Here is a 25968-nt window from a genome sequence, read left to right as displayed (position 1 = left end):
GCAGAGAGGTCTGACTCAAAGGTAGGATGCCCAGTTGGATCACATGCAAAGATATTTCCTTTTCATTTTTAAAACTCAGCGGCTTTCATCTTCAGGTTGAAGGTCTTCTGTGCCCCTCCTTGATCTTTGCATCGTGCCTGATGGTTTCTGTGAGGTCAGGTCTCTTCTCGTTTCCCTCACTGAGATTCTTGCCTCTCCATTCAGCTTCTCACTTGCCTGCTTTTCTTCAGCTTTAGGATCCAGAGCTATTTCATACTGGTTTCTTTCCCAGCTATTTTTGTCCATGTTTGTAGCTGATGTTGTTGTAGATGGGGCTGACCATAGTACCAGGCAGCTGAAATCTCTCTGATCAACTGGGCAAGGTTGTGCCACAACCACGTTAATCGACAGTGCAAGCAGTAAATGAATCTGTTGGCTATTTTATCTTTCTTTGGGTGGGTTAAATGCCAACCTCATGCTGGGTCTCACGTACAACATATTTGTTCCTGTTTTCCTCTCCTGCTGCTGTTTCACTGCAGAGTGCTGCAGGCTAATAGTATCTGACGGGGCTACTTCCTATTGCCTGAAAAATGTTTAATTTTACTACCTTGCTTTCTCTCTTTCCCACTTTCTCTCATTTTGATCTCTCAAATCAAGTCCCTTTGAGAAATCAGGCAGAATGAAATATGAAAATTGCTTGGTTAGTAATTGGAGAAACGGTGAGGCTTGTGAAACCCATGGAGATAACGCTTACATCTACTTATTCACATTATTTAATTTTTAATGGCAAATTTAATTAATGAAGCACAGGTCCTGTGGTTTCATGTGTGAATAAGTAACAGCAGGGAGCTGAAAGTCATGAGGTCTGTTTACAGGACAGAGAAAAAGGCTCCATTAAATTCTGAACTTTTCATTATAGGAAGGAGTAAAATGGGTTTAATAGCATAGAAGTTTGACCATTATGTAACAAGTAAGTAAATGAAAACTTTAATGACAATTTGGTGGCAAAATGCATTTTGATGTGGTTACTCATCCATGATTTCTCAGTTCAAGTCTGTCTTCTAGGTCAAAGTTTGGAAAAGCAAAGTCTGTTCTGTGGCTTTTTCGGTATGTGACATAAATTCAGGCACCAGAGATAAAAATGCTTAAATATAGCACCTTGAAGCCTAGGCTCTGAAAACCTGTATAAACCTTCCAATTAGCTAAGCTTCACACAACTTCAGTGATACAGGCAGCTGTTATCCCTCGCTTGCAGATGGAGAATGGTGACTCGCCCAAGATTGCACAAGTGGCAGAACCGCTAATAGAACTTGAGTTATATCTGTCCTTTCCTTTTTCTAACCACTGAACAATATGTGTCGTCTCATCCTGCGCAGGACCACAGCTGCATTTATGGGAAAATAAATGAAGAGCAAGAATAGTATTCTATATAAAATGACCAAATTCAGGGAGAGAAGAGATAGCAGCTAGAACCGGCGCTACATGAATAGCTCTCCTTGCTTTCAATACCATTTTGTCATTTTTTTGATTGATTATTGCATATTTTCATGTGCCTTTTCGGACTAAGGGTCTTGCCAGATGAGTTTTGAGTGAGGCAATTGGAGCTATTTTGGTGTAAAGTCCAGAGACTTTGCCTAAAGCAGCTTTATCAGCAGTTTAGTAACACGAGATCTTGCAGCGAAGTTGCTGGGGGCGCGCAGCCATTCCCTTCTGCTCTTCGCGCTTGGGAAGCTTGTAAGTGCAGCCGAGAGGAGGAATTCATCCTCCATGTTCAGTGGTTGAGCAGTTGTGAACTAAAACTCTTTCTGTGCAAGCTCAGGAGAATTTAATGCAAACCTCTTAAGCCCTGCAGCAAGACACTCCAGACTGTTTGGCAGTGCCTTAACTGATACCTGATACGCCTCCCTGTGTTGTTAAAAGGGAAACAGGCTGCATAATTGTCTTTTAAAGAATAAGTAACATAAGTAGAAGCACTGAAATGTAAAATGGATTTTCCACTGCTAGCAGCCAATTTTGATACTTACATGTCAGTAACTTACAAGATCCTTCACAGCAATTAATGAAAAAGGAGAACAAAACACAACCTAACTCAAAGTAACTCAGTGCTGGAAACACCTTGTTTTTGTGGTTACAAGGAATAATCAAAGCTGATGGTTGGTTATTAGTGACCTTTTCGCCTCGTTCCCTCCACAAAAGTGAAGCGCGGAATGGAGGACGTGTTGTGGCCTTGACGCATTTTGCTGAAAAGAAAATGAACTTTTAAGCATTTTTTGTGTTCTTTGAACTGAATAGGCTTTGTTGTTGGAAATCGTTATTAATTATAGAAGATGATTTTGTGATGGGATAAGATCTGAGACACCTTTAATTTTTAGAGCTGAGTATTATATTCTTTGTTTCAGAATGCAGAGATCTACAAGCTGACATCCGAGCAGTACCAGGAGGCAGCCACCAAGGCAGAGGAGTGGATAAAGTGAGGAGCCATTTTTGTTCTTTTCAGCAGTTCCAGTTGCATTCTGTAATGCTCGGTGTGTAGCCTCTGGATATTCCCATAAACGGAGTGTCAAGTTACCTCCTGTAAGGCATTTAAGGGGCTGAGGAGTTGTAAGCTAGTGTCTTCTCTTTCTGTGCCAAGCTTCACAGAATTTAGTATAAAGTTGTTAGATCTTGGAAGGGAGAATGAGGGAGAAGATGTAGACTCTAGAAAATTCACTTTAAACGGCAATATTTACTAGGGTTTTCAAAATGGCAATGGAGCATATTTGATCTGTTCAAACTTTGACCCCATGCATTTAACCTACACATTGCAGCATTGGCCTAGTGCATGGAAATAGGAAGAATGGCAGCCCTTCTAAAGTCTTCATTGCCCAGGGAAGAAAAAAGTAAACAGGCTAAATACTAGCCCTCTAAATTTAAATCAAAATAGAATTGTAGTTATCATGAATGTTTTCTTAGAATGGGTGCAGTGATTTTTCTGACCTTTTTTATTGGCCTTGGCACAATTAGCAGGCCTTTAATGTTGTCTTTTTACCATGAGCATATTTAGTGTCTAAATTCCATTTGTATTTGCCCGTGGCGTTATATAGCTTATTGTTCCACATGCACTAACAGCTGTCCAAGAAAAAATATTTTCTATAATTCTTTAATATTAATGAGTCCAAAGCAATTACGCTGTCAAGAGCAGCACTCGGATCTCAGTTGGGTAAACAGTTGGCCAACATGCAGTAAACTGGAGTAGCAACATATGTAGTCCACTTGGGTCCAGTCCAGACTGTATGATACTTAATTGCATAAATAGATAATATAGTAGTGATGAATATGTTAGTGGGGTGTGCAGTATATTGTGCTGTCTTTATTTAAAATCATGTTTGGCTGCCAATGCATCACATAACCTGTTGTAATTCCACATTTTTGTTTGGACAGTCAAGTAATAAGTTGCTAAACAAGCCAAAACAAGGCAGCTAACACATTGCGTGCATTTTCATGCAGTTTTGCATAGTAAAATTCTAAATTCTGTTTTTAAATAAAATTTTAAAAATCCATAGGATATAAAGTTCTGACAGTCTTTGATCAGTCCAGTTTTTTCTTGGATTTGTTTCTGCAGATGTGCAGTCGGTTTTTGGGAACACATGTAGCAATGATTTATCCTTGTGACTTTGTAAAGGAAGAGGTTGGAACCTTGGATTAAGTTCTTTACTTGCTATTACAGACTGTAACCAACCTATTTTTTATAGTAGTCTTAAGTTTGGTTCCTGAGGTTTCAATTTCATTTGGTCTCTTCTGTTTCTTGTGGAGATGAAGACTGGTAATGCAGGAAACTCAGGAATGCAACTATTTCTCATAAAGGTTAGTGGTTGAGACCAATGCAAGTGCTAATGTCTGACTTCTTTCAAGATTCAGAACATGTGTTTATGGTCTCCTAGGGGTTCCTTCCCCTTTTCTTTGAGCCTTCATCATCTGCCAGTCACTGGCTTCTGGCCTTATTGTATAATGGCCTTCTATTTGAAGGCCGTGTGAACTTGAGCTGTCAAAAAGGGACAGATTCCTTAGGCTGTCTTCTTGCAGCCAAAAGAGACAACTGCCCTAATGTGAATTTTGTGTGAAAAGATAACATGTCTGGGGGAGGCCTTGAGAAGGGCCAAGCTAGTGAAACTGAGGGAGAAAGTGAACATCATAACCGTCTATTTCTTTACCGCAGAAATTGCCAGCAAGAGCTAGGATTGCACTGAGCCGCGTGTTGGAGTGCATGATCTGGGATTGATAATGCCCTTTGATAATTGTGCATGTGGGAAGAATCGTTGCTTTGCCCCATCAGCCTGCAGTGCGCGCATCTCTTACAGCAGTATGCAGCGATCCTTTTCAGGGTCATTGCCCTGGTGTACAACACACTGTACAAACACTCTTAAAAGAGTGCACATGCCTCATGTGTGGGTCATGATAAGGCTGGAACAGGGAAACTTCCTTCGTGCATTGGCATTCATGATTAACTGGTAGGACTTGAAGTCTGCATATTGTGAGGTCCTCTTGTTAGGCGTCATATATTCAGTCAAGTCTTTCTACAGCCTGTTGATGTCACAGGATCTTGTAATTTATTACCTTTAGTGGAAAGAATAGTTTGCTCATCCTGTTTTGCACTTTCATGTTAGACATACGAGCACGGTAAGTGCTAAGGTAGGTAAGACTGATTTATGCAGATCTAGTAGCTTGGTTGGCAGGAATAAACTGACACTCCAGTAAAATTACATGAACTGGAATATAGCCAAAATATGAATGAAGCACAGGTCTACCTGCTGCCAATACTGGACTTTGATAGCTCCTGTAATGAAAGGAAACCAGGAGTGGCACTTCATCCATCTGCAGAGGAGAAGGCATCTCCTTCCCATAGTGTCTCTTCCCTAGCTTATATCATCCCTGTTTCACTGAACTCTTTGACCTGCCCCTGGCACTTTTGCCTTGTGAGACCAGTCTACTCTGGATTTGTTGTCTTCTGCCATTGTAATCAGCATAGCTGATGGAGGAAGAGGGGAATAGAGCTGGGGTTGGAGTACCCTGTTTTTCAGAGTCTGTGTTGAAGCAAAGATATGAAATACCTGGAACAAAACCCCCAGTGTTTTCTTGGCACTTACTGACTTTTGTAATTCTGTTATCAACACCTACAGCTCTGCACAAGTGGTCAAGTGTTTTATGGACTATTTCCTCTCCTTAGTGATTATCAAGCATTGCAGGACTTAGGAATATTGTACAAGCTTTCCACCAGTGACCCTTCACAGCATGCCTGTGAGGTAGACACATTCCTATGTCCCTTTGTATAGAAACAGAAGTGAAGTACTTATTGCTGAGCTTCATATTAAATCACTGACATAGTCATTAGCTCCTGGTTTCTACTTCAAGGTAGGATGCTAGTCTTGATGCCTGCATAGCCTGACTTATGCAATGGACTTTGTTCCTCATCTCTTTACCTGAACCCAGCCTGCTCCTGTCTCTGCGTTCCTCCTACCACAGTGTCCCCTTTCTCTTTGTTCTGGGCTCTGTCCAACCTGTTCCTTTCTCCCAGGAAGAAGATCCTAGCAACAAGAAATCACTGAGGACAGCTTTCAGCACCTTAAGCAACTTGCCCTTGTTGCTTACATGCTGTGGTGAATTGGACAGTTGCCACGGACATATTGTCTCAATGATGTTGTTATAATCGATCCATTATTATTTTTCTCTTTTGCTAACCAACAGAATTTAAAGTCTGGGGACCTAGAACTTTTTTCCTCCTTCCTTCCCTGTTTAGCAAACTGTGCACATCAGTAACCACCCACAAAGGAAGCAGCGTGTAAATAAAAAGCCAGCACTCCCTGCCCTTCACTTCGTTCCACATCCTTTTCTCAGTGTTCATAGAGCCATGACTCAGACTGGGTTTAGAGAAGACAACCTGCTAATCCCCTCCCTGCTACAGAGAATAAAATGGCATTTCATTCCAAGCTCTATTAATGCGCTCGCTCCGGGGATAAAGCAGCACTCCCAAAAGGCAGTGACCAAATTTTTTTTCTGTTGTGTTGTCTTTGTCTTCTTTTGAGTGTTACATTTAGATTAGCTTCTGAGGATTAAATGTCATTACAGACCCTGAATCTGTTAAGGGAAAGGAAAAAAACATCAGTAAAGAGGTTATGGCTTAGTGAAGGCACTCTAGATTTATCCTCAAAATGCTGGTTTTTTTTTTTAAAAAAAGTATTTATTTCTTTTGTGAAGGTTGTCTTATCACGTTTTTATTTTATTTTTTGTAGTTGTTAAATTTGGATGCAAGAATTGGCATGGGTGGGGATGTGACTCTCTCTGAAAGGTAAAGCTGCAGGAGTGGGGTGAGGGGATTAGGAAGCTGTTAAAAGATAAAATTGTTCTGAAGCTGAGTTTCCCTCTGAGATCTCCTTATAGTTTGCAGACTGTTTCTGAAGCTGCTTACCGATGGCTGTGCTGCCTTGCGTTTGTGCTGAGTGAGAGGGCTGCATATGCTTTGTGCTGCTATCAAGGACTGCATAAAGAATGCCGGTATCATGTCCTGATAGAGATCAGCCTTGAATCCAAGACAACTTTCCAGTGGAGAAACTGCCAAAGGGTTTTACTCCAAACAGGACTTAGTATCTAAGAGTTCCATTTAAAGGTCATAAGATTTTAAAACTTAATGGACATGAGTATTTAAGGTGATTATGTTAGAGAAACTGGCATGTAGTAAATGTCCTCCTGGGCGGAACGTGGAGTAGAGAACCATACTGACTCAGTGGCAGGAAAGAGAGAAAATTCATAGGTGGACTGTCTGCTGGCTAGAGGGAATTTATGGTTGCTTTCAGTACTCATGGAAATGAAGGTATTATTGAATTGCACAAAATTTTGAGACTGATGGCCCCTCAATTAAAATGGCAACACTAACCGGAACCTGGAGGAACTGCCTTTTCTTTTTTTCTTCTTTTTGTCTGTCTCTTTTTTTGCCTTGATGGTGTAGATCTGGAAAGTTTATAAAATAGTTATGTGGTGATACTTGAGTTCATTAATCTTGAAATCTACTATGGGGCCTCAGGTATTTCAACAGAGGGCTATGCCCAGGAGTCAAGCTCTGAAATAGTTGTTATGTGGACAGTCATGAAGCCCAAGGAGAAGAGGAGCAAAGACAATACCGTTTTCAAACAAAATTGCTCTGAGATTTCTCCTGTCATTAGATTAGACAAATGATTAATTCAGTGTTGAAATTAAGAGCCTCTGCAATAGGGATTTAAGAGTTTTCAGGAATAAAAGACTGCTAGAAGCTCATCCCCAGCCTTATCTCAACAGCGCTTTTGTGCCCTGCAATGATGATAGCTTCACAAAAAAGGTTTGGCTCCATCCTAGTCCTATTCTTCCCTCAGTGCTTAGTTTGTGTTGGTCGTTCCTGCTTTTGGCTGCACTAAGTCTGTTTCGTGTAACCTTTAAATAAAGAGATGGGTTATTAGTCAAAGCTTTCCTGTTTCTCCGGTTTATAAAGTTGCTCTTAGTAGGAAATTGGAATATTGTTCTAAGAGACTACAAGGCATGAGTTGCCCACAGTTATTTCAAAAGAGGGTAAAAGTAGATGGGTCAATTTTGACTTTGTGTCATCTTATGTGATGTGAATTTTACTGAAAGAAAAACCTTCTGATCATTTTTAGTTCTGCTTCACAAGGTATTCACTCATGTACATTAACACGTAAACATTTTCTTTAAAAATTCTGGAAAGCCTGTTGTTATGCAACTGTTGTACCAGTGCATTGATTTCCAAGGAAGCTATGTTCCCTTACTACTTCAGGGGTATGGTATGTGGTAATGGAAAAGTCAAATATATGTAATGGATTTGTGTAAATGTTCCAGATTGTTCTTTTTTGAACCAAATTTTAAATATTGAAAACTTATTAGATTGTATACTTTATCCAAGCTGTTGAACCTTCTTTCTGAAGTTCAGTTCTTAGGGATTACTAAGATGCTGGTTCTAAATAAGACTTTCCTTTTGCCCAGTGTTCTAATCTAGTGTTTACAGTATTGCCTTTCCTCTCGTGCGTGACGAGGGGTACTAATAAATCAGTCCAATGAACTGAGATTGCAGTTCTGTTAGTGCTGAAAAACTGGTGTCAAATATTAATATATCTTTTCAAAATTGCAAGAGCATTTCTTCAAAGGTACATTGGTAGAACTTGGGAATTTATAAAATAAGACCTGAACAGCAAAGACTGGAATAGCAAAGGAAGAGGTGCCAAAGACTCCATGTAGTCTACTAGGGATGTTTCTATTGCTATCGATTTTTACATGGAAAGCACTTGTATTCTGTAGTAATATTGCCGTTATAAAACCCTTAGATCAGGGTTTGTTGGCAGGCCAAATCCAGATTGTTTTCAAGAGCATGGATATTTGTGCACCTGTTAAACCTCATAAATACTTTGTGCATCAGACTATGTGAAATATTTCAGTTCAAAGCTCTTTATCATGGAGAATGCAGTGAAAATAGAAGCAGATCTCTGCCCTCAGATTGGGAATTGCATGTTTCACTGTGTACCATAATAGAAGCAAGGTTTCTCTAGGTTTCATAGTATTTTATTGTGTATATAGATGTAATGACAGGTCCACACCAATGTCCAGAACTTCTTGTGCCTTTGGTCCTGCACTCTCCCCTTGGCTTGAGTTGGTGAAGGTATCCTGAATATTAATTAATGACCCAGCTCAGCTTATCCTGCTGTGCTTTTCTGCCACTTTCTTCCAGTGTGTGTCGTATAGAGTGCTGATGGTAGTGGCATGGCGCTGATTTGTGGAGGATTGAGGTTAAAGTTGTCTGGGGAAGCTTTCCAAAGAGAGTGGTGAATTACAGATGTCAGAAGCAATAATGCCTGAGAAGCCGCTAGTTACCAGTGAATTAATGACTTGTTTGCTAATTAGGAGCCTAAGGCAGAGTTGAGGTAACACTCCTAACAATCTGGTCGTTAATTCACTAGCAACTGATTCCAAGAGCAATGTTGCTATTTTGAACAGTAATTGTATTCCTGATTCTGGATTATATGTGCTGTGCAAAATGGCTTTACTTACTGTTGAGTCAGAGTCTCCTCCTGTAGTGATGGAGGGATGATAGGAGAGATCAAAGGCAAGTACCAGTGGAGGAAATCTGAGGAGAGAAATTGTTCAGAGCTTCTGTATCTCCACCTTCTGAGGTAAATAAGGACTGTGGCAGGAAGGCTGTGGACACCTTCCATGGTGGTGATGCATCTGCAGAGAGGAAGTTGGTGGTGTTTTATGTTGTTGGCTGATGAGAGAGTGAGGTCCTTTCCTCCCTTATAAAGGGAGAGAAAAATCTTGTCTGCCATCAGACCAGGCTTCGATGACTTTATTTATTTTATTATTTATTTATGTGGTGTGATTTTGATAGTTCATGAAGTTACTCTGATAAAATAGGTTTCTAGGCTATGTAGTCCCATCATCTTTTGGAGTCTCAAGATCAGGTGGTACTCAACCTGCTGTGAGAGGACCTTGCTGGGGTTGGTTCTAGTAACTAATTTGGCCCCAAAAAATAGTCTTTGGAAGACAAGAGCGCTTGCTTATTCAGGGATGAATATTGTTTCGTTGGAGAGAAATTCTCAGCATTTTGCTGACTGTGAGTGCCACTAATAGCACGATGGAGCAGTCTCAAGGAGGCATGAGTCTTAAGTGACCTGAGATGTTTCAGATCCTCTTCTCCAAACTTAAAACAATGTTATCAAAATTATTTTCTATAAGGATTTTTTTCGATTATCTGAGGACTTCTTGAAATCATAATATTTATTTTAAAAACACACACAAAAAAAGAAAAAATCCTAACCTCCCCCCAGAAATAGACTGCAGGGCTTTGTGTGTGTTCTTTGACAGCACCATTATTGATGTTCTCTGGGGGATGAGTAACTGCTTAGTGGGGATCTTGCTGAGTCAGTACTCAACAAATTGCATGGCATGGTAAAGGGGGACACTGTGGTTTCCAAGATTGAGCATGTGGGCAGAAGCAAGGGGATTTTTTTTAATAAGGTGAATGTTTAGCTTCAGATCCCACCTGAACTTTAATGCTGGCAGCTTCATTCTCTTCTCAGAATTTGTTTCCGCATCTTTAGCAGGATATGCCACTCGGGCAGTGCAGAAAATACTAATGGACTGACACTGTTGTCCGTCACTGATACCCCTTTGTGTTGTCTGGTGTAAACTGTAGGGACCTAGTACAGTGCTTAGTGGCGTTTTTAGAAAAGTAACTGCTGTTCAAATGAGTGGTCAGGGTTTTCTTTTAAAAAGAACATTTCGTTAGCAGTCTGACATCATTACGAGATCACCTCACATAGGAAAAATTTACAGAACCTGTTTGTCCCTCATGTCTTGCAGTTTATATGAAATCAGCATATCACATCTGCAGTTACTTTCCTTAGAATACTTTTTGGGGAAGGGTTTAATAGACCGGCAAGGAATATGGGCCCAGCAGGCAGTTCCCCAGCTAACCCTGAGACATTATAGCACTCCTACAACCCATATATTCTTAGGATAGTGCTGCATGCATTCTGTAAGCTGCATGCATTCCCTTCCTGACCTGAGATCTTAACCAGTTTTTAGATTATGTTTTTTATCTGAAGAAAGAAAATCCCTATTCGGGTCACTTCTTGGGCTGTGTGTTGTTTTCACATTCAGTTATTGCTTGCTATATTGCTTTTCTGCCTTGTGGGAGCTGAGCCAGCTTCCTTTCTGATTCAGAGAACTCCTTCCAGCAACAAGATTCTGACTCATTCCTGCTTGGCTTCCAGAGACCATTTTGCTGCTAACTTTAGGCTCTTCATCTTTGCCAGTCAACTTTTAGTAGCTTGGCATCTTTGGAAAAATGGTGCATGGCTTTGTGGGCAGGAGAGCCAGTTCTGTTAACTTCTGTATCTCTTGGCAAGTAAAGGAAGAGGCAGTAGTTTTCCTTTCATCTTCCAAACTGGCAGTTTCTCATAACTCAGTATTCTACCATCATAATCAGTAAAGAATTTACATCCAAATGTACATTGGAATTATCCACTTGTGGGGAAAAGTCTCTCATTATTCCAAACCACTTGCCATCTGCCATGCAGAATACTAATAGGGATGATTGGTTATTGCGTTTGCAGGTTCAGTAGGACAGGGATCATTTAATTTTGTATCGTTTTGTACAGTATTTTGCATATTGTGACCCTCCTCCTCCCCCAAAGACCCACAGCCCACCAGTAAAACCCCAGTGCCTCCAGCTTATGGGGTGCTAAGGAAGCCTGTTAAATTGGGTTGAAACTGCACTTGGCAAAGCACAATGAAGTATAAATTGAAGTCTTTAAGGGTGACCCATTGGTCAAATGTGAAATGACTTCTTGTGCATGAGGATAAACTGTGTAGAGGGACGGGAGAGTTTGTGATATGTTGGAGTAAGTGAGAAAGCTGGACCCAGCATTGGATGGGTCACACAACCTCTTTGCATCAATTTCACCACTGAAATGGAGAGATTGCTCCTGGATTTCCAAAATTAGAAGTTGTTACAGAGAACTGCTAAATACTAGTTACTTTCCACTTCATTCTACATGTTTCAGAGTTTGGGGTTTTTGGATTTTTTTTTTTGTTTGTTTGAAGAAAATGTGGTTGGGGCAGGCTGTTTTCACTGAGTACACTACAGTGACACAACACATTGCTGACACTTGAGATTTGGGCATTCGTGTTAACTTTTGTTCTCAGTGATAGAATGTAATTGCTTACACTGGAGAAGATTTCAGAACAGCTTCTGCATATCTGTGATCAGAAGGAAGGGAGGTATCTGTCCTGGAAAGGACAACGGTGCACTGAGTGCACAAATTGCAGTGGGGAATTGGGCAGCTTCAAACAAGTTGTCAAAAAAGGAATGGAGATTGCGAAGTATTCAAGTACAGACAAATTTTGTAGGATCAGAGTCATATACAAACTCATACTTTAGAAATATGCATTCATTAGGCACTTCCATGGACAAGGTAGGGAAAAAGAATCAGGTGACCTGTCATTGAAATGCAGCTGTCAAGGGGGAGGAAGAGAGAGGGGAAATATTGCAGCTGTGCAGTTGTGTGCTGCAGACAGACAATGTGACGAGGGGTATGGGAAGGATTTAGAAAGACAGGAATACAACTGCTTCAGCTGAGATTTGGAGGTAGTGCCTCTACTCTCATGAAAATTGTCACAAGGTTTCACCTTTTCTTTCACCTTTTCTTTTAGTACATCCCCTCTTGCTCTATACAATATGTTACTTCTACAAACCTTGTATTCCATCCAGATCAGTGGCAAAGCCTGATGAGCAGTGTTTTGGATACATGAGACTGATCAGAAATATTTCCTTCCTGATCACATTAGTTTATCCTCATGAGGCATGCAGTTTATTTACACTGTGCTAGGTTATGTAGCTTAAATATTACTGAATTTTTAGTAGACATTTGGATAATCTATTAAGCTTCTTCCATCTCTTATTTCTCTTGCCAAACAGCTGAAACACAACTCTTCCCTCTTTCATTCAAGCCACGTTATCAAGTTGCTGTGCAGGATCAGGGAATCCCATAGGTTGTAGTGAGGCCCACTTTGTGATAGTGCAGCATCCTGCATCCTATGCTGAAAGTTAGCTTTCCTGGCTGTTTGTTCTGTGCTGATGAATTTGTTATATGTGAATGAAATGCTTCAATTGTGATTAATTTTCTGCTGTAAATGTCAAGGATGCAATAATGAGAGAGGATGGAACCTTTCTATGTGCTGTGTATTGCATCTGTCTGGAGTTATTTTTCCGACATGTTAAAGAGGACCCAACTGCCACCCAAGGGAGAATGCAGTTTTACAGGTCAGTTAACCACTTATCAGTTTTTATATATGTACAGTACAGCATGGCAGCACACCACATTTATGTGACCAAAGCATCACTGAGCTTAGTCTGAAATGCATGTAATGTACCCTAGATACATAAACATGCTAACCAACTGTATGACACGTCTCTGATTTCCTCCTGACATGCAGAAGCTGCTTCTGTGTGCCCTGGGTTTTGCTCACAGTGCTCCCCTTGCACCTCATTGCTGACCTCTGAGGCTGTCTGCACTGTAGTGACGGTGGTGACTAACGTGGTTTGCTCGAGTTAGCTCAGACACTGGCCTTAGTCAAATAGTGCAGCAGAAACCAGCTAATCCAGTTGTTGGATTTTGCAGCCCATGCGGAATTCCAGGTTATTGCTTCATTTAGGTTGCTGCTTGCAGCTGTGTACTGGAGCTAGCTACTCTGAAGTTGGCTTATATGAGGGGCCCTGCATGTCTTTGTTTTTCACTTTCTCAGCAGAGATATTGAAATATTTAGGTTTAGATACCATCAGTCTCTAACTTGAGTTTTTCGCAGCTTGAATGGTTTCCCAGAGTAAAAGGTAAAGAGAGGATCTTGTTCTTAACTCCATCTGGAATTGCTGCTTTACCCGGTTAAGCCAAGTGATGGTGTGGTACTCACTGGGGAGTTACTGATTTGGCACTAGTCTAAAGAGCTGCCAAGTCCTAACGCATTAAAGTTGTATCTCCACTTGGCTAGTCTGATTTTTTCAGCTTGGTGGAAGGACTAGCAAATACATACATATCTTCCAGCTTTCCCTTGCATTCCAATACTGACTCCATAATTCTTCTTCCAAAAAGAGAGCCTGTCAGCATCAACTAGCTAGTAGCCATTGTGCTGTGTTTGAAACCTTCTGTTTATGGGGTCTTGTATCCTGATGATACTGCCTTAATCGCTTCTTGCAGTAAGTTTGCGTGTTTGTCTTTGGAAGCTGTGTTGCTTCTTGAGTAATTGATGGATGTTTAGACCAGCACTCTTCCTACTATCATGGAACTTATGATAGAAATTCTCAAAGAACCTTGCTTTAACCTCCCAGATGCTTAGCACTTCTTCATGGGGTTTATATCCATGTAGAAATGAATTTGCCAAGACAAATGAATGCAGTTATTGACTGGAGCAGCTGTTACCTGCTGCTATTGAACAGTTAGGAGAGGGTTAAGAAGAAAACCTCTTCTGAGCCACTAGATTGGCCCTGACTAAGATGAATGTCTAATTCACTCCCAGCGTCCTTACTGCTGCCAGTAATAAAAAGCCTGCTTCACATATTCACCCCACTGCAGACGTTTCTCTTAAATTAAATATCAAGAGGACATATACTAGCACGATTCCACGCCAAGCCAATATTATCAGATTGATGTCAGCAGTGATAATAGAAGAAGGATAAGTTGATGAGATTTCATTTATTAAATAAAGTAAAGGGAATACGCAGTGATAGAGAGGATTTGGTAACTCTCGGTGTATCAAAATGCAGGAAGATCGTGCTCGTTCTGTCTTACCTCAAGGGAGAGCAGAGAGAAGGATGCCCTTTGTTTCATTTTAAGAAAACCTCTCCATTCTTTTCCAGACAAAGATCTGATTTAGATCCCTCCATGGGAGGGGGAGAGGAAGATCTGAAATCATGGATTTGATGTGTATGTAGCCTTCCTTCCCATTGAACAGTGATGAGGCAAAGGGTTCTTTCCCCATTATGATGGGGAGGCACTGCTAATGAGTTTTATTTCTAGATTCATCCTTTCCTTTTTCCCACCTTTCATCTTTTCTCCTTTCCTCTTCCTTTAAACAGATGAGAGGGGGCGTTATTGGTTTAATCATTCATATTCTGTATGTCCTGCATTTATTTCCAAGGTATTGTCAGAGCTCATCTCCCATACTTCCCTGTCCGCAGGTATTGTCCTAGCTGCTCCCGGCCCAGCCTTTCTCTCTTGCCTTTTTCCTAGCTGCTATAAATGAGCCTCTTACATCTGTTTCAATAATAGTGGTAGCAATCACAACATGTTTTATTTTAGACAGAGGCTAATTGTTTCCCTTATTTGATGGTGGCATATTATGCTTAAAACTGTGACCCATTTTAGGAGAAAGGTCAAAGCACACTAGTCTTCTCTTTATGTATTCAAACCTCATCCCTGCTCCACAATTTTCCTTCCCCCTTATTGTTTAAGAAATAGTAATAAAAACCCTCATGCAGGGAGATGTTTACCAAGAGCAGCGTAGTGGAGTGTCCAGAAGATTAATTTTTCTAAAGGCTAGTTAGTGCCAACAGCCTTGAACTGGGCTGTGGTTGAAGGGAGATAGTTGACAAAGGTCCACCTCCTTTGGAAGTCAATGTGCCATTGCTCTCAACAGAGATGTTTGTAGTTAGACACTGCTGGTCTCCAGCATGGTTTTTTTTTTTTCTGTTTAATTCCTTTTCCTTTCAGATAGGTACAAGTAAAGCCAGACAACTGTAAGATGTATATGGGGTTGTAGCTCCCACTTGTGTGGAAATGTTGCAACCTGAAGTTAGGAGACTTAATGTGAGCAGGAGAGTGGCATCCCTTTGGGTCAGATAGGAGAGGAGTAGTGATTGCAGTGCTGGGAGGAAAGCTCTTCGAGCAATTGCTCACCAAAGCAGTTCAGATACCCCTTTTCAGTCCAGATGCGTACCAGAACTAGTCTGCTGGATGTGGGTGACTCTGTACTCTCAGACTCTGCAGGATGCGCTTCCTCAGGGTGAGCTCACATTTACTTCTTGTCCCTTCATTTCATAGATCACACTGCATGGTGGGGTACAGTGACAGTTATCTCCTGAGCAGCACTAGCTTCCTGCTCCAGAGTGAAATGTCATTCTCAGTGGGGTTTAACTGGCTCTCTTGAATTTCCAGTTCACTTGTGAATGCACTAATGTATTGGTTTGTGTAATTTGTATTGATAATCACCTTAACCAACTTTGCATTATGTTGATTAGTTTCTCTAAATCTGTTTTGAGAAGCTGGTGCAATTGATGCATAACCACAGTTTGAGATTTTATTTTGAAGAAATAAAGGGGAATGTTATTGTTATGGTTCTGGGTACCTGGTACCCAATAAAACCTCTCTGTGTCGTGGGAAGTGGCATGTAGGAACCCTGATTTAGGTACTCGCTGGGCAATGCTTACCATTCTGTGCTGAATGATCCCTTGCCTCTGGTAGGCTTTAGGCAGCAACACTTGCTCTGTGGCTTTTAAATAGTCCTCTGCGCTGTGGGCTGAGCACCAAGGTGTTGTCTAATGAAGAGGGCCACGGACTTTGCACTACTGTCTAAGCCCACCGATGGGTCCTAGCTTTATATTTACTCTAGGCAATAAACACTGATGCCATAGAAGGGACAGTAAAGGAACAGACAAAAAAGGCACAATTTCTATAGCTCTCCAAGCCAACAATGGCAACCTCAAGCATTCTTCTAAATATTTGTGAGATGTTTGTACCATATTGTTCAGTTCAGATGAATACAGTCTGTTTTGTGGCATGCTGTACCTTTTTGCTTTTCCAGCTCTCTGCATGAAAATGACAAAATGCCCTTCAGTTTAACATGGCTGAGTTTTTAAAAAACCTAATTTTAAAAGTCTTAACTTCTTCAATGAATTGAGGGATTTGGTGGTATTTCCTGACCTGGTATTGTTTGGTATAGTTTCCACAGTCTCGCTGATTTGATTAGAGTGATATTAAAGTTAGTGACAAAGCAAAATGCCAACATTATGAGTTTCTGAAGATCTCCCTGGGTTCTTTTCTATTCCAAAATTTGAAGATTTTTTTTAGAATATGGATTTTTAGAGGCTTTAAAGGTGATTTGCTATAGAACATAGAAATTAGAAATGCACACTAGCCTCTAGGGAATGTGCATGGAATAAGTTTCTTCTAAAAGCTGTAAGATTAGTGAAAAGGTAGAAAAAGAAGTCTCTCTGGTATCTTTGGTAGTTTCTGATACAGGCCTCAGTGTTTTAGAGTGTGACTGTCATACTGATAAATTCTTAGTCTGTCCATGTATGTTTGCAGTAGGACTGAGGACTGAAGAAGTAAAATTTGGAGTATGTCTCAAGTGAACTATTTTGAGGGAGCAACCAAGTTGCTGATATGGAAGGGACGGAGTTTTGCTTCTTTTGTTTTTTGGCCCTTCCACTTGCTTTCCTGAGCATCTTACAAAAACAAGCGTGATTTGGAAACCCATATCTGAGCTCTCTAAAAGCTTTTAGAAGATCTTGGTTTAAGATTTCATGTTTCTTAGAAATCTCTTCTACCTGAGAGAATGAGACATGCCCAGGATCAGGTCATGTTTTCTTCCTGCCTGGTTATTGAAGCTCTGTTGCTGAATTGAGTGCCTGTTGTATTATGTGGAAATGAATACATCATAGCATGGCATTAATGCCTGCCTGTAGCATCGAGTGCTTTGGAAGGAAGAGGTGTGTTTGATATTTGGGCACAGATCTCTCTAAGCATATTGGGGCAGAAAATGCAAGGAATTAAATGGATTTATGGTTTAGGAGGCAGCATCTGAGGATTGCTACACCTAAGCATATGTTCTCTCGTTCTCTGGTAAAACAGCCATGGCAATTGTGCTGCAAATTCCTGCAATTTGTGTCTGCCTGTCTGCAGCTGATGACACTGTCATTACTGTGTTTGTGGCATTGTTGCTGTTATTGTTTTACAATGACCTTCCCCTTTATTGGTACTGTTGTTGATGATATGCCATATGTACACATGCACATTAGAGTATAAGAACATCATCCCTAATTGTTCTTGGGTAGCTGTCAATGCCACTTATGGGGTACGAGTACTAATTGCTTCAGAAATACAAAGAAAAAGATACCTGGTCTTGCTGCTATTCTGTTTTTCCTAGTCACTAGGAGAATTGCAGTGCTTCCAACCATGTTGGATTTTTTTGAACTGTTTAAATAGATGAAAAATCAATAGATTGAGGCGGCTTATTCAACAAGTCTGTTCAGTTCCTTGTCAGACTGTTACAGATCTAGCACAGGCTCAGCCAGGATTCCTGAGTTCTGCCAGAGGTTTCCAATGTGAGTTGGGGAAATCATTGAACCTCTTGGAACTGATTCTTCCCTCTGCCCCCCTGACTGCAGAGGAGAGATCATGTTTTATATAAGGGTTAAACAGCCTTCCACACCAACCTAGAAAGAAAATGTTCCTTCTTTCTGCTAAATACTCTGGATTTTTCAATTGAAAGACACTGTTGGTTGTTTGACCCACTTTGGTGATTGCTGCTCCCACCAGTTTCTCTGTTTTTCAGGGCTAGGTGACTCCAGCACAAGATTAGTATGTGTGTCACTGGTAAAATGGTAGTAAGTGGGTGAAAACTCCTCTTCACATATCTTTCTGTGCTTGTTTTCCCTGCAGGAGGAGGAACACTGATCCTGTCTGTGCTAGCCTGCAGTCTGAAATTCTGAAGTGCTACCAAGAAAATAAACGTGAAGTGCTCAAATGCTCGGAGCTGGCTAAGCAATATCAGCGCTGTGTTAGCGCAGCTCAGAAGGTAACAAAAGCTTCCCTGTCGTACTTGCGGGATTTGCTGTCTTGTTTTGCATGGTGTTTTCTTCTGGGAAGTGTTTGAGAGCTGTGGTATCTGTTAGTCAAATTGCAGTGTTCATAGGAGACAATTTTCCTTTGGGATCCACTTTCCCACATTCATTCCATGTTTCCCAGTCACGCTGTGGTATGTCCCAGCCTCACTCCCGCCAGTGGGTCCTGTTACACTGAGCTGCCACCAAAACAGTAACACCGATGCTCCTAGGTTTCAAAAGCAACCACAATAAATTTTCCCAAGTTTTGCCTTCTTGGATGCTGTATTTTCCAAATGGTAGGCAAATCCATTTTGCCAGTGTTGGCAGCATTTTGAACAGGCTCTAAACATCCTCCCGTTATGGGACTTCACAGTTGGAGGTCTTGCTTCGTTTCGTTGCTGCATGAGGAAAGGTTTTTTTACAGGGCAAAGCTGCTGCCTGTTAAGAAAATTGCACACTTCTAAAACCTGTTCATTTTTTTGTGGGGGACCAGAAAGCCTTATGACTCTTCCTTCTGAGATACAGAGCCCTAGTAGATTCTGTTGATGCCTTAGGACAGTAGCTGCTCAGTACCTTGGAAGAATTTCTGGCTATCAAAGCAAGTGAAGGAGAAGGGAAAAATGAAGTATTTGGACCTTACAAGTAGGATATGGTCTTGGGAAAAGTGAGTGGTATGGCATAAGCTGCTGCTTGGAACGTGTGGACTGTAAAGGATGCTATTCCCCACATGAGAATTCAGTGGGTCAGGTGTCCCTCAAGGACAGGCTTTAATTTTTTTGTTGGTGGGGGGGTGGGGTGGGAGTGGCTGGGGGATAGAAAATTCTCCAAAAGGTGCTGAGACTATAGTAAGGTGGATTTGGGGAAAAGGATGGAGCCTCCTGGGAATAGAAAACTGAGGCTCCTCTCATGGTATTGCTAATGCAAAGGGTGGGGGAGAGATGGAGATTTCATAGAAGCAGTCTTTCTCTGTCGCATTAGCATTGTGAGGGGAAGCTGTATGCCTGATTTAAGTATAACATGAAACAAGCTGCCAGCCGGCTCCCAGAAGCCGCCCGACAGAAGGAGATGGGAAAATTGTCAGGATATATTAGACCAAATGTTGTTGCTAGTCCTAGTGGGATTTTTTTCCTTCCTGTTTACAAAGAAGGTCTTTGTATGTCTGCAAATCAGCAAGGTTAAAGCTGCCAGGGAAAGGGCTTTTCTCTGATATCTTTAAAGTCCCCAGCTCCCAAAACGTGTGGCTTCTTTTTCTTTCTCAGCTTTAAAGTAAAGCAGTGCCTGTGCTGCCGCTGCACAATCCATGGCCTCTGTTGCTGTGCGCGGAGCATTGGCGCACCTATTGCCAGCCTCTGTTACCTGATGCTTCCTCCTTGCCTCCTGTAAATCAGGCTTGTAGCCTTTTCTGTGGAGTATATCTTTAGCAAATGCATTTACCAATACATCTTTATTGCATGCAGTGCAGGCGGAATGTGATTACCAAAGAAGACAGATTGCATTAAACTTCAGCATATTTGCAAGCTGCGGCTCCAACCCGCCTGAGAAAGGGGCTGGGATGCTGCCAGCCCTGAGCCCCCAGCCTGACATTATTAAAGAGTAAATTGGAAGCTAAATGACTGGTAACAGCAGAGGGCAGTGAAAGATCCTATTAACTTGGGTCTTTTTTGGATTTGTGTGGTGCTGGGTTTTTTTGGTAGATTTTCTTTATAAACCAAAAACCAGGGGTTGTCTTCATTCCCAGAGTGTTCAGTGAACTTCAGAAATTTTTCCCCACTATTACAGAAACTTCCTGAAAGAAGCAATGCGTAGGACATTGATTTGCCCTGGATGATGACAGTGTGACGAAAAGTATCTTTGCTATGTTACAAGAAGGAGTTGAGAGAGGCTAAGGAACAGGTAACTGAGCCCCACAGTAGATATAGGTGCTAGAGGGTTCTGCAAGTATGAATTCAGATAAAACTCGTGTAAGGCAGTACACCTTCTGTAGTTTCCTTTGTCCCAGAACAGCTCAAGCCCTGACAGTTTGCCTCGCTGCTCTTACTGAGTCCTCTGACTCCTGAGATATATGTAGCGATCACAAGCTGTTGTGTTTTTTCATGAAGCATTAAAACTCCCTCCTCCCTTCCCCTTTTAAGCTGTTATTTTTCTTTAAGTTTAAATTAGCATCTTCTACCAAATGGCATTGTCTCACGCATTCCTCATTCAGGAAATTCAGGTTGGAGGAATGTGGGAAAGAGAGGCCAGAATCTCTTGATTTCTTGGGTGGTTTTTTCCTTTTTTTTTTTTTTAACACAATTTGTTTTCCAGTACAGGAGGTTGTAATCAAAGCTGGATGTGTGACTTCAGCTCACTTGCACACTGGTGATTTGTTCTTCTGCTTTTTACTAAAGATTTTATAAGGCTTGGTGACTATTCTTTAATGAAGCATCTGGTTCTCTGCAAGTTCCTTTTGATGGCTGGTAAAAATGTCTCCAGGGCATGGTATACATTAGACTCGGAGAAAGCAAGCTCTAGATTTCTAGACTGAGAATTACAGCTTACAGTGGATGAGGATAATTCTTCGCATCTTCCCTCTTACTGTGCTGGTTTGAGACTGTTCCTTTGGGCACCCGTTTCCCTTTGCTTATTGCTGTGCACATCTCTGAGCCGGGAGCTGAGATGCACCCTCAGTTACTTCTGCCCCACGGACAAATATATCAGGTAATCATTTAATGAGTTTTGAAATGTATTTACTACTCATTTCCTGTACAGGCCCTCTTACTGGAACAGGTTACTTTATTGTAGTGCATGGTAGGGATATAAATGACATTACCTGTTTTGTATGTTTTCTGGCCATCAGGACTTCTTTTTAGTCAAGGGAGAGAGATAGGCACTGCTAGAGGATGGCACATCTGCTCCTGAAACAGTCATCTGAAACAGGTGGCCTGAATTGCCATCCACAAGTATATCTCTCTGCCACTTGGGAGGCACACCCAGACCATGAACTCCAAACTTAATGCCTGTAGTGTGATGTTCACAGAGTTATGGGAGCCCTGCCTAACCTGCTTGCTGACTTTGCCATTTATACTATCCTTAATATTAAGTTTTGGCTGTGTCGCCATTGGCTTGCTGCAGTGACATCAGCCCACTTAGGCTCCAGGTTGCTTGCTGCGTCCTGTGCTTTGCTTATGTGGAAGCTCTCTGACTTCGGAGTATGTTAGTGTTCCCTGTTTAATTTTGGAGTGTGGTGGTTTTTTTTTTTTTTTTTTTTTTTTCTGGTGGTCTGTTTTCATGGATCTGCAGAACTTCAGCTACAGCATAGAAATCACTGGTTTTAAATCTAATAAAAGCTGGGATAATGGGACAGCTGTGGGAGCGGCAGTTCCCATTGTGTCTTTTAAAATTGCCTGTAGTTTATTGACCACAAGTTTCGCCAAGAGCTACTGCTGCCGTAAGATAATGAGAATTGAAAATTGCTGCTGCTGTTTCCCCAAGGTTTTGTCTGATGCCAATGAGAAGAGGGTGTGGAAGGAAAAGGAGAGTGGGCAGTGGAATCTGCGTAATTTCTTATTTTGTGTCCAGGTGGAAGGGAAAACCAAATTTTTTCTTTTTAATTTTAAAGTCTGATCCTATTACTGAATTGCTTCCCTCCCCTTGCAAATATGCACTCAGGTGCAAGCTTTTCAGAATATTATGTGACCCATTCTGCTTCCCTTACATCCTGTTTGCACCAGTAGGCAAATTGGAATTTCCATCGAATTTCAGTTGGCTAATTTGTTACGTAATTGGTGCTTATACCAGGGAATCTCCTACCAGCTGCCACTTGAAAAATGCGGCCTCTGGTGACCATATATTAACGTGATTTGAGATTTCAAACAGAACTTGCTTCTTGCGACTGTGTGCAGAAAAAAGCCTGTTAGTGAAGAGCGTGTATCCCTTTCTTTCCAAGTGTTTTCTTGCTGTCTCTAGATGCCTGTCTTTCACAGAAGGACCAAGGTGAAATTTTGTGCTCTAGCTCCTGGCCAAACCAAGCTATAAAGAGCTGCATACTCGACACATGTATTCCCTTGTCAATAGGAGCTGTATACATTGAGCTAGGAGCCATTTATAATTCTGTGCTTTTTCTCCCTATTCTGCGTCCAGCTTCTCACGAGTCTGCTGTTTATAACAGACAAAGGTAAACCTACTTCTATCAAGGCTTTAGGGCTTGTCTACATAAGGAAATTACAATGCAATAAACTGGTGAGTGAGTTTATGGTACAGCAACTTCTCTGTATGTGAACATTCTTGCTTTGTAATGGAAGTGCAGGGAAAATTCACACTCGTTTACTGTGAGTCACTCTGCTATGCAAACAAGCCCTTGCAAAACACTGATTGACCAGATTCCAGTGGAGGTAGACTTTTAACATAAACTTCAGTCGACTGCATTCTTCTTTGCCCTTGACTGTAATAAAAAGGAATGTGGTCAATTTACGGTTCCTACTTTTCTGAGTGATCCCTGTAAAAGCCCAGTTCCCGTTTGGCACACACAGCAAAGCACTGCAACTGTGCTTGAAGTTTGTCTCTAATCTGTGGCCAGCGACCTAGATTGCTGAGAAGATGCCGCAGGTAGTCATGCAGTGTCCCATCCTGATGGAATGGTTTTGCTTAAGCATTTTCGGTCCTGCTGAAGTGTGGCCTGCTGGGAGCTGTTGTTTCTGCAACCTGAATCTCTCTCTGCTTAAGAGAAACAGCGTCAGGATGCATGGGATGCCATGGGCTGCACCACGGGTATCTCTGATCATTCTGGATCATCAGGCTTTTGTTAAAGAGATGTTTCCATTCTGATGGATTGCAGAATGCTTTATAGATTGTTTATGTACTTACTGGAGTAGAGGGTAGCAGTGTGCTGTGACTAGAGGAAGAAAGTTTTGGCCAGGTATAGTGAGGTCCATATCTGTATTTGAGAAGTGCCAGGATTTCTCCTCCCCCAGGATTCTGCAGAGGTGGATCTTAGCTGTTGAAGTCTTATTGAGGAGATATAAATATATCACATGGTATGGTACTTGAAATGCAATATATCTAACTTGGAAGACTCTAGGGTTGTTTCAGCTTTGTGAAATTCAGCTTTGTCATTTCAGATAAATCTGTTGGAGAATGGTACGCCCAGCCATCCTCAGCCAGGTGTATGCTTGTCCTCTCTTCCGTTGGTCAGTCCTTGCTCAAAGCAAACATAAAGCGTTTTTCTTCCCTTCTCTGTAAAGTCAATTGTCTTTTTAAAATCTTTCTCTCTTCCAACCTTTTTTTGTGCAAATGCTGTGGTGGTAACACTATCAGAGGAGTTTATGACTTAATAAATGTCCCCCACAAGGGAGTCGGTAGAGAGGCCACAAGCTGCAGGCAGCTGCTGTTTGTTTAGTCGTGAACATAAAGGAGAGCAGCAGTGGATTAACTGTACCCAAGCATACCCTGACCTGTTCTTTGCAAAGGTGAAAAGGATCCATGTTTTGCTTCTAATTGTAAAGGATGGAAACAGTTATTGTTTTCATTTTTAGGGCAGCAGTTCTTGGTTCTGGCAAGTCTTGAGTCCACACACGCCACTTCATATCCTCAAGAGTTCATCAGTGAATGAACTGAAAATATAGAGCTGCCTGAAAGGACATAAACCATCTTATTATATGAGGCATGTCCCAGAGTAAAATGCTGGCCTACTTAAAATGGAAATGGCTGCTGCCTATACTTGATATTTACGAAACTGAAGGCATAAGTTCATTATTTGCTCTGTGTCTCAGCACTTAATGAAGCCCTGATGTTCCCCACAGCCTGGCATGTCGTCGGCACTTACTTAGCCCACGTGAACAAGTACCTCTCCCTTCTGTTTGCAGTCCATGTAGAGCCCAAATATGGCACCTCCTGGAGTTTGTAATTTTTAAAGAAAACGAGCATAAATAAGCTTAAAACTTTTCTGCTCACTTTGCTGTGCTTCCAGGCTCCGCTTCCAGAGATACTTAGTCCCTGCCCTGCATCATCTTTTCCTCTCAAGTTCTTATATCTGCTGCCTGCTTTGGAAGGAGGACTTCTGACCCCGTTCCTCTTAAAAACAGTCTGTTGTCTGACAGTCCAACGCAGAGTCCACGTGCATTTGTTTTTGGCTTTCTGGTTCTTGTTTGTGTTTTTGACATTGTTACAGTGAGGCAGAATTGCCGTTGGGTCTAATTTCTTGCTTGATGGTTCTGATCTCAGATATACTTACAGGTAAAGTTAATCTAAATATGCATGTTTCACAGCTCGTATTGAAGGCAACTTTGTAAAAAAGAAAAAGGAAAGCAGTCAGAATACCGTTAAAATTTCTGAAGTTGAACTATTTGGTGTTTTGTTACTTCTAAAATGTGGTCTGTGCTACTGTTCCTGTTTTAAAACTTAGTTTGCCTGAACCTGTTTAAAAGCAGTCTAAACATTTTTCTATAATAACTTTACTGTAAGAGCTAGTCAGTCAGGAATGGGAAGTCATAGCTGACTTAATGCTGAGATGTGGTCTTTGAGTGGGTGAATCTGAAAAGGCTAATGTGAAGTTGGGTATCAAAATTTCAAGCAAAGTAGGGCCAAGCACTATCAGGAAAGGAATGTGTTTCTCTGATGTATTTTTCTCTTTTAAAAAATTATTTCTCTTTTGGCTTAAATTAATGACAACTACATGGATCTACTGTATCTAACAGGTTTCCTTAATTCTGTGCTCTCTGTATGGTGTGTTAGGCAGCATTTTCCTGAGAACTGTAGCCTGTATTCAGTCAGGCTTATCTAGTATGGGAAAAACTTGCCTGGGGGAGAGACAGTGTTGTGATACATCATACTGTTTTAATGCCAAATTTTTTCACAAAAGATTTGTAGCACTGTGTTGGCAAGTTGGAAGTGGAAATTCTTACTCAGATTAATTCCGGGAGACTGATGACCAAGCAGTCTTGGACAGAAAGTAGTTGATTTCCAATTTTTAAACTATGTGTTTTGCAGCAGAAGTTAGATTGAAACAGATCCACAAAAATTGTTGTCGATAGCAACTGCTGGTTAGAAGCACAAGGTCAGTGGTCAAATGCCTTCAGATAGCCAAGAAGTTCCAAAATAGCCCTGACTTCCATAACTTCTGTGCTAATGTTAGATCCATTCTCTGACAACTTGGCTATAACTTGGGAAATTATATCAGTGATGCCAAAGTCTTCATGACAAACTGGCAAACCAAAGATTTGTTATGCTCCTTGTTGGTCGTAGTCTGCGCAGGATGGTTTCCTGCTACATGCAGTTTGCAGTTTACACACACAGTCCATCAGCTGTTTTTGTTAGCAGGTCTTGGGGCTGAATGCTTTGAGGACTAATAGGATTTAAAGCCTTCACCGATCAGCTGAATGTGTCTGGGTAGGTAGCATGTAGAGGGGTTATTCTGGTGGCATTGATCCCAATCCAGTGGAAGAGTTGTTACCAAGAAAGCAAGGCTGCTCTAACTAGCCCTTCTTTGCAGTGCCAAAGAGAACTTGGGAAGTTAATGAATGATGGACGATCCCTCCTATTAGTAGCAAGCCAGTCCCATTCTGGCACGCTATGGCGTGTTGGAGGGGAAGGTTTGGGGAAGTTGCCCTGATGCTGCTTGCCTA

At 41.4% G+C, this 25968-nt stretch overlaps 1 protein-coding gene across 6 annotated transcripts in view; it reads left to right on the top strand.

Moving 5' to 3' along the window:
• Positions 1-25968, top strand: part of CHCHD6 (coiled-coil-helix-coiled-coil-helix domain containing 6) — a 117803-nt gene that overhangs the window by 58269 nt on the left and 33566 nt on the right. For all 6 annotated transcript variants that reach the window (XM_075096013.1, XM_075096011.1, XM_075096009.1 and 3 more), the window contains 2 exons: positions 2379-2449; positions 18207-18342. In XM_075096013.1, the coding sequence (XP_074952114.1) occupies positions 2379-2449; positions 18207-18342 (207 nt within the window). The remainder of the gene's footprint in view (positions 1-2378; positions 2450-18206; positions 18343-25968) is intronic.

Source organism: Phalacrocorax aristotelis, chromosome 6 (assembly GCF_949628215.1).
Source record: "Phalacrocorax aristotelis chromosome 6, bGulAri2.1, whole genome shotgun sequence".
Taxonomy (NCBI): domain Eukaryota; kingdom Metazoa; phylum Chordata; class Aves; order Suliformes; family Phalacrocoracidae; genus Phalacrocorax; species Phalacrocorax aristotelis.
The sequence above is the reverse complement of the archived record's forward strand: the minus strand, read 5'-3'. Positions and strand labels throughout refer to the sequence as shown.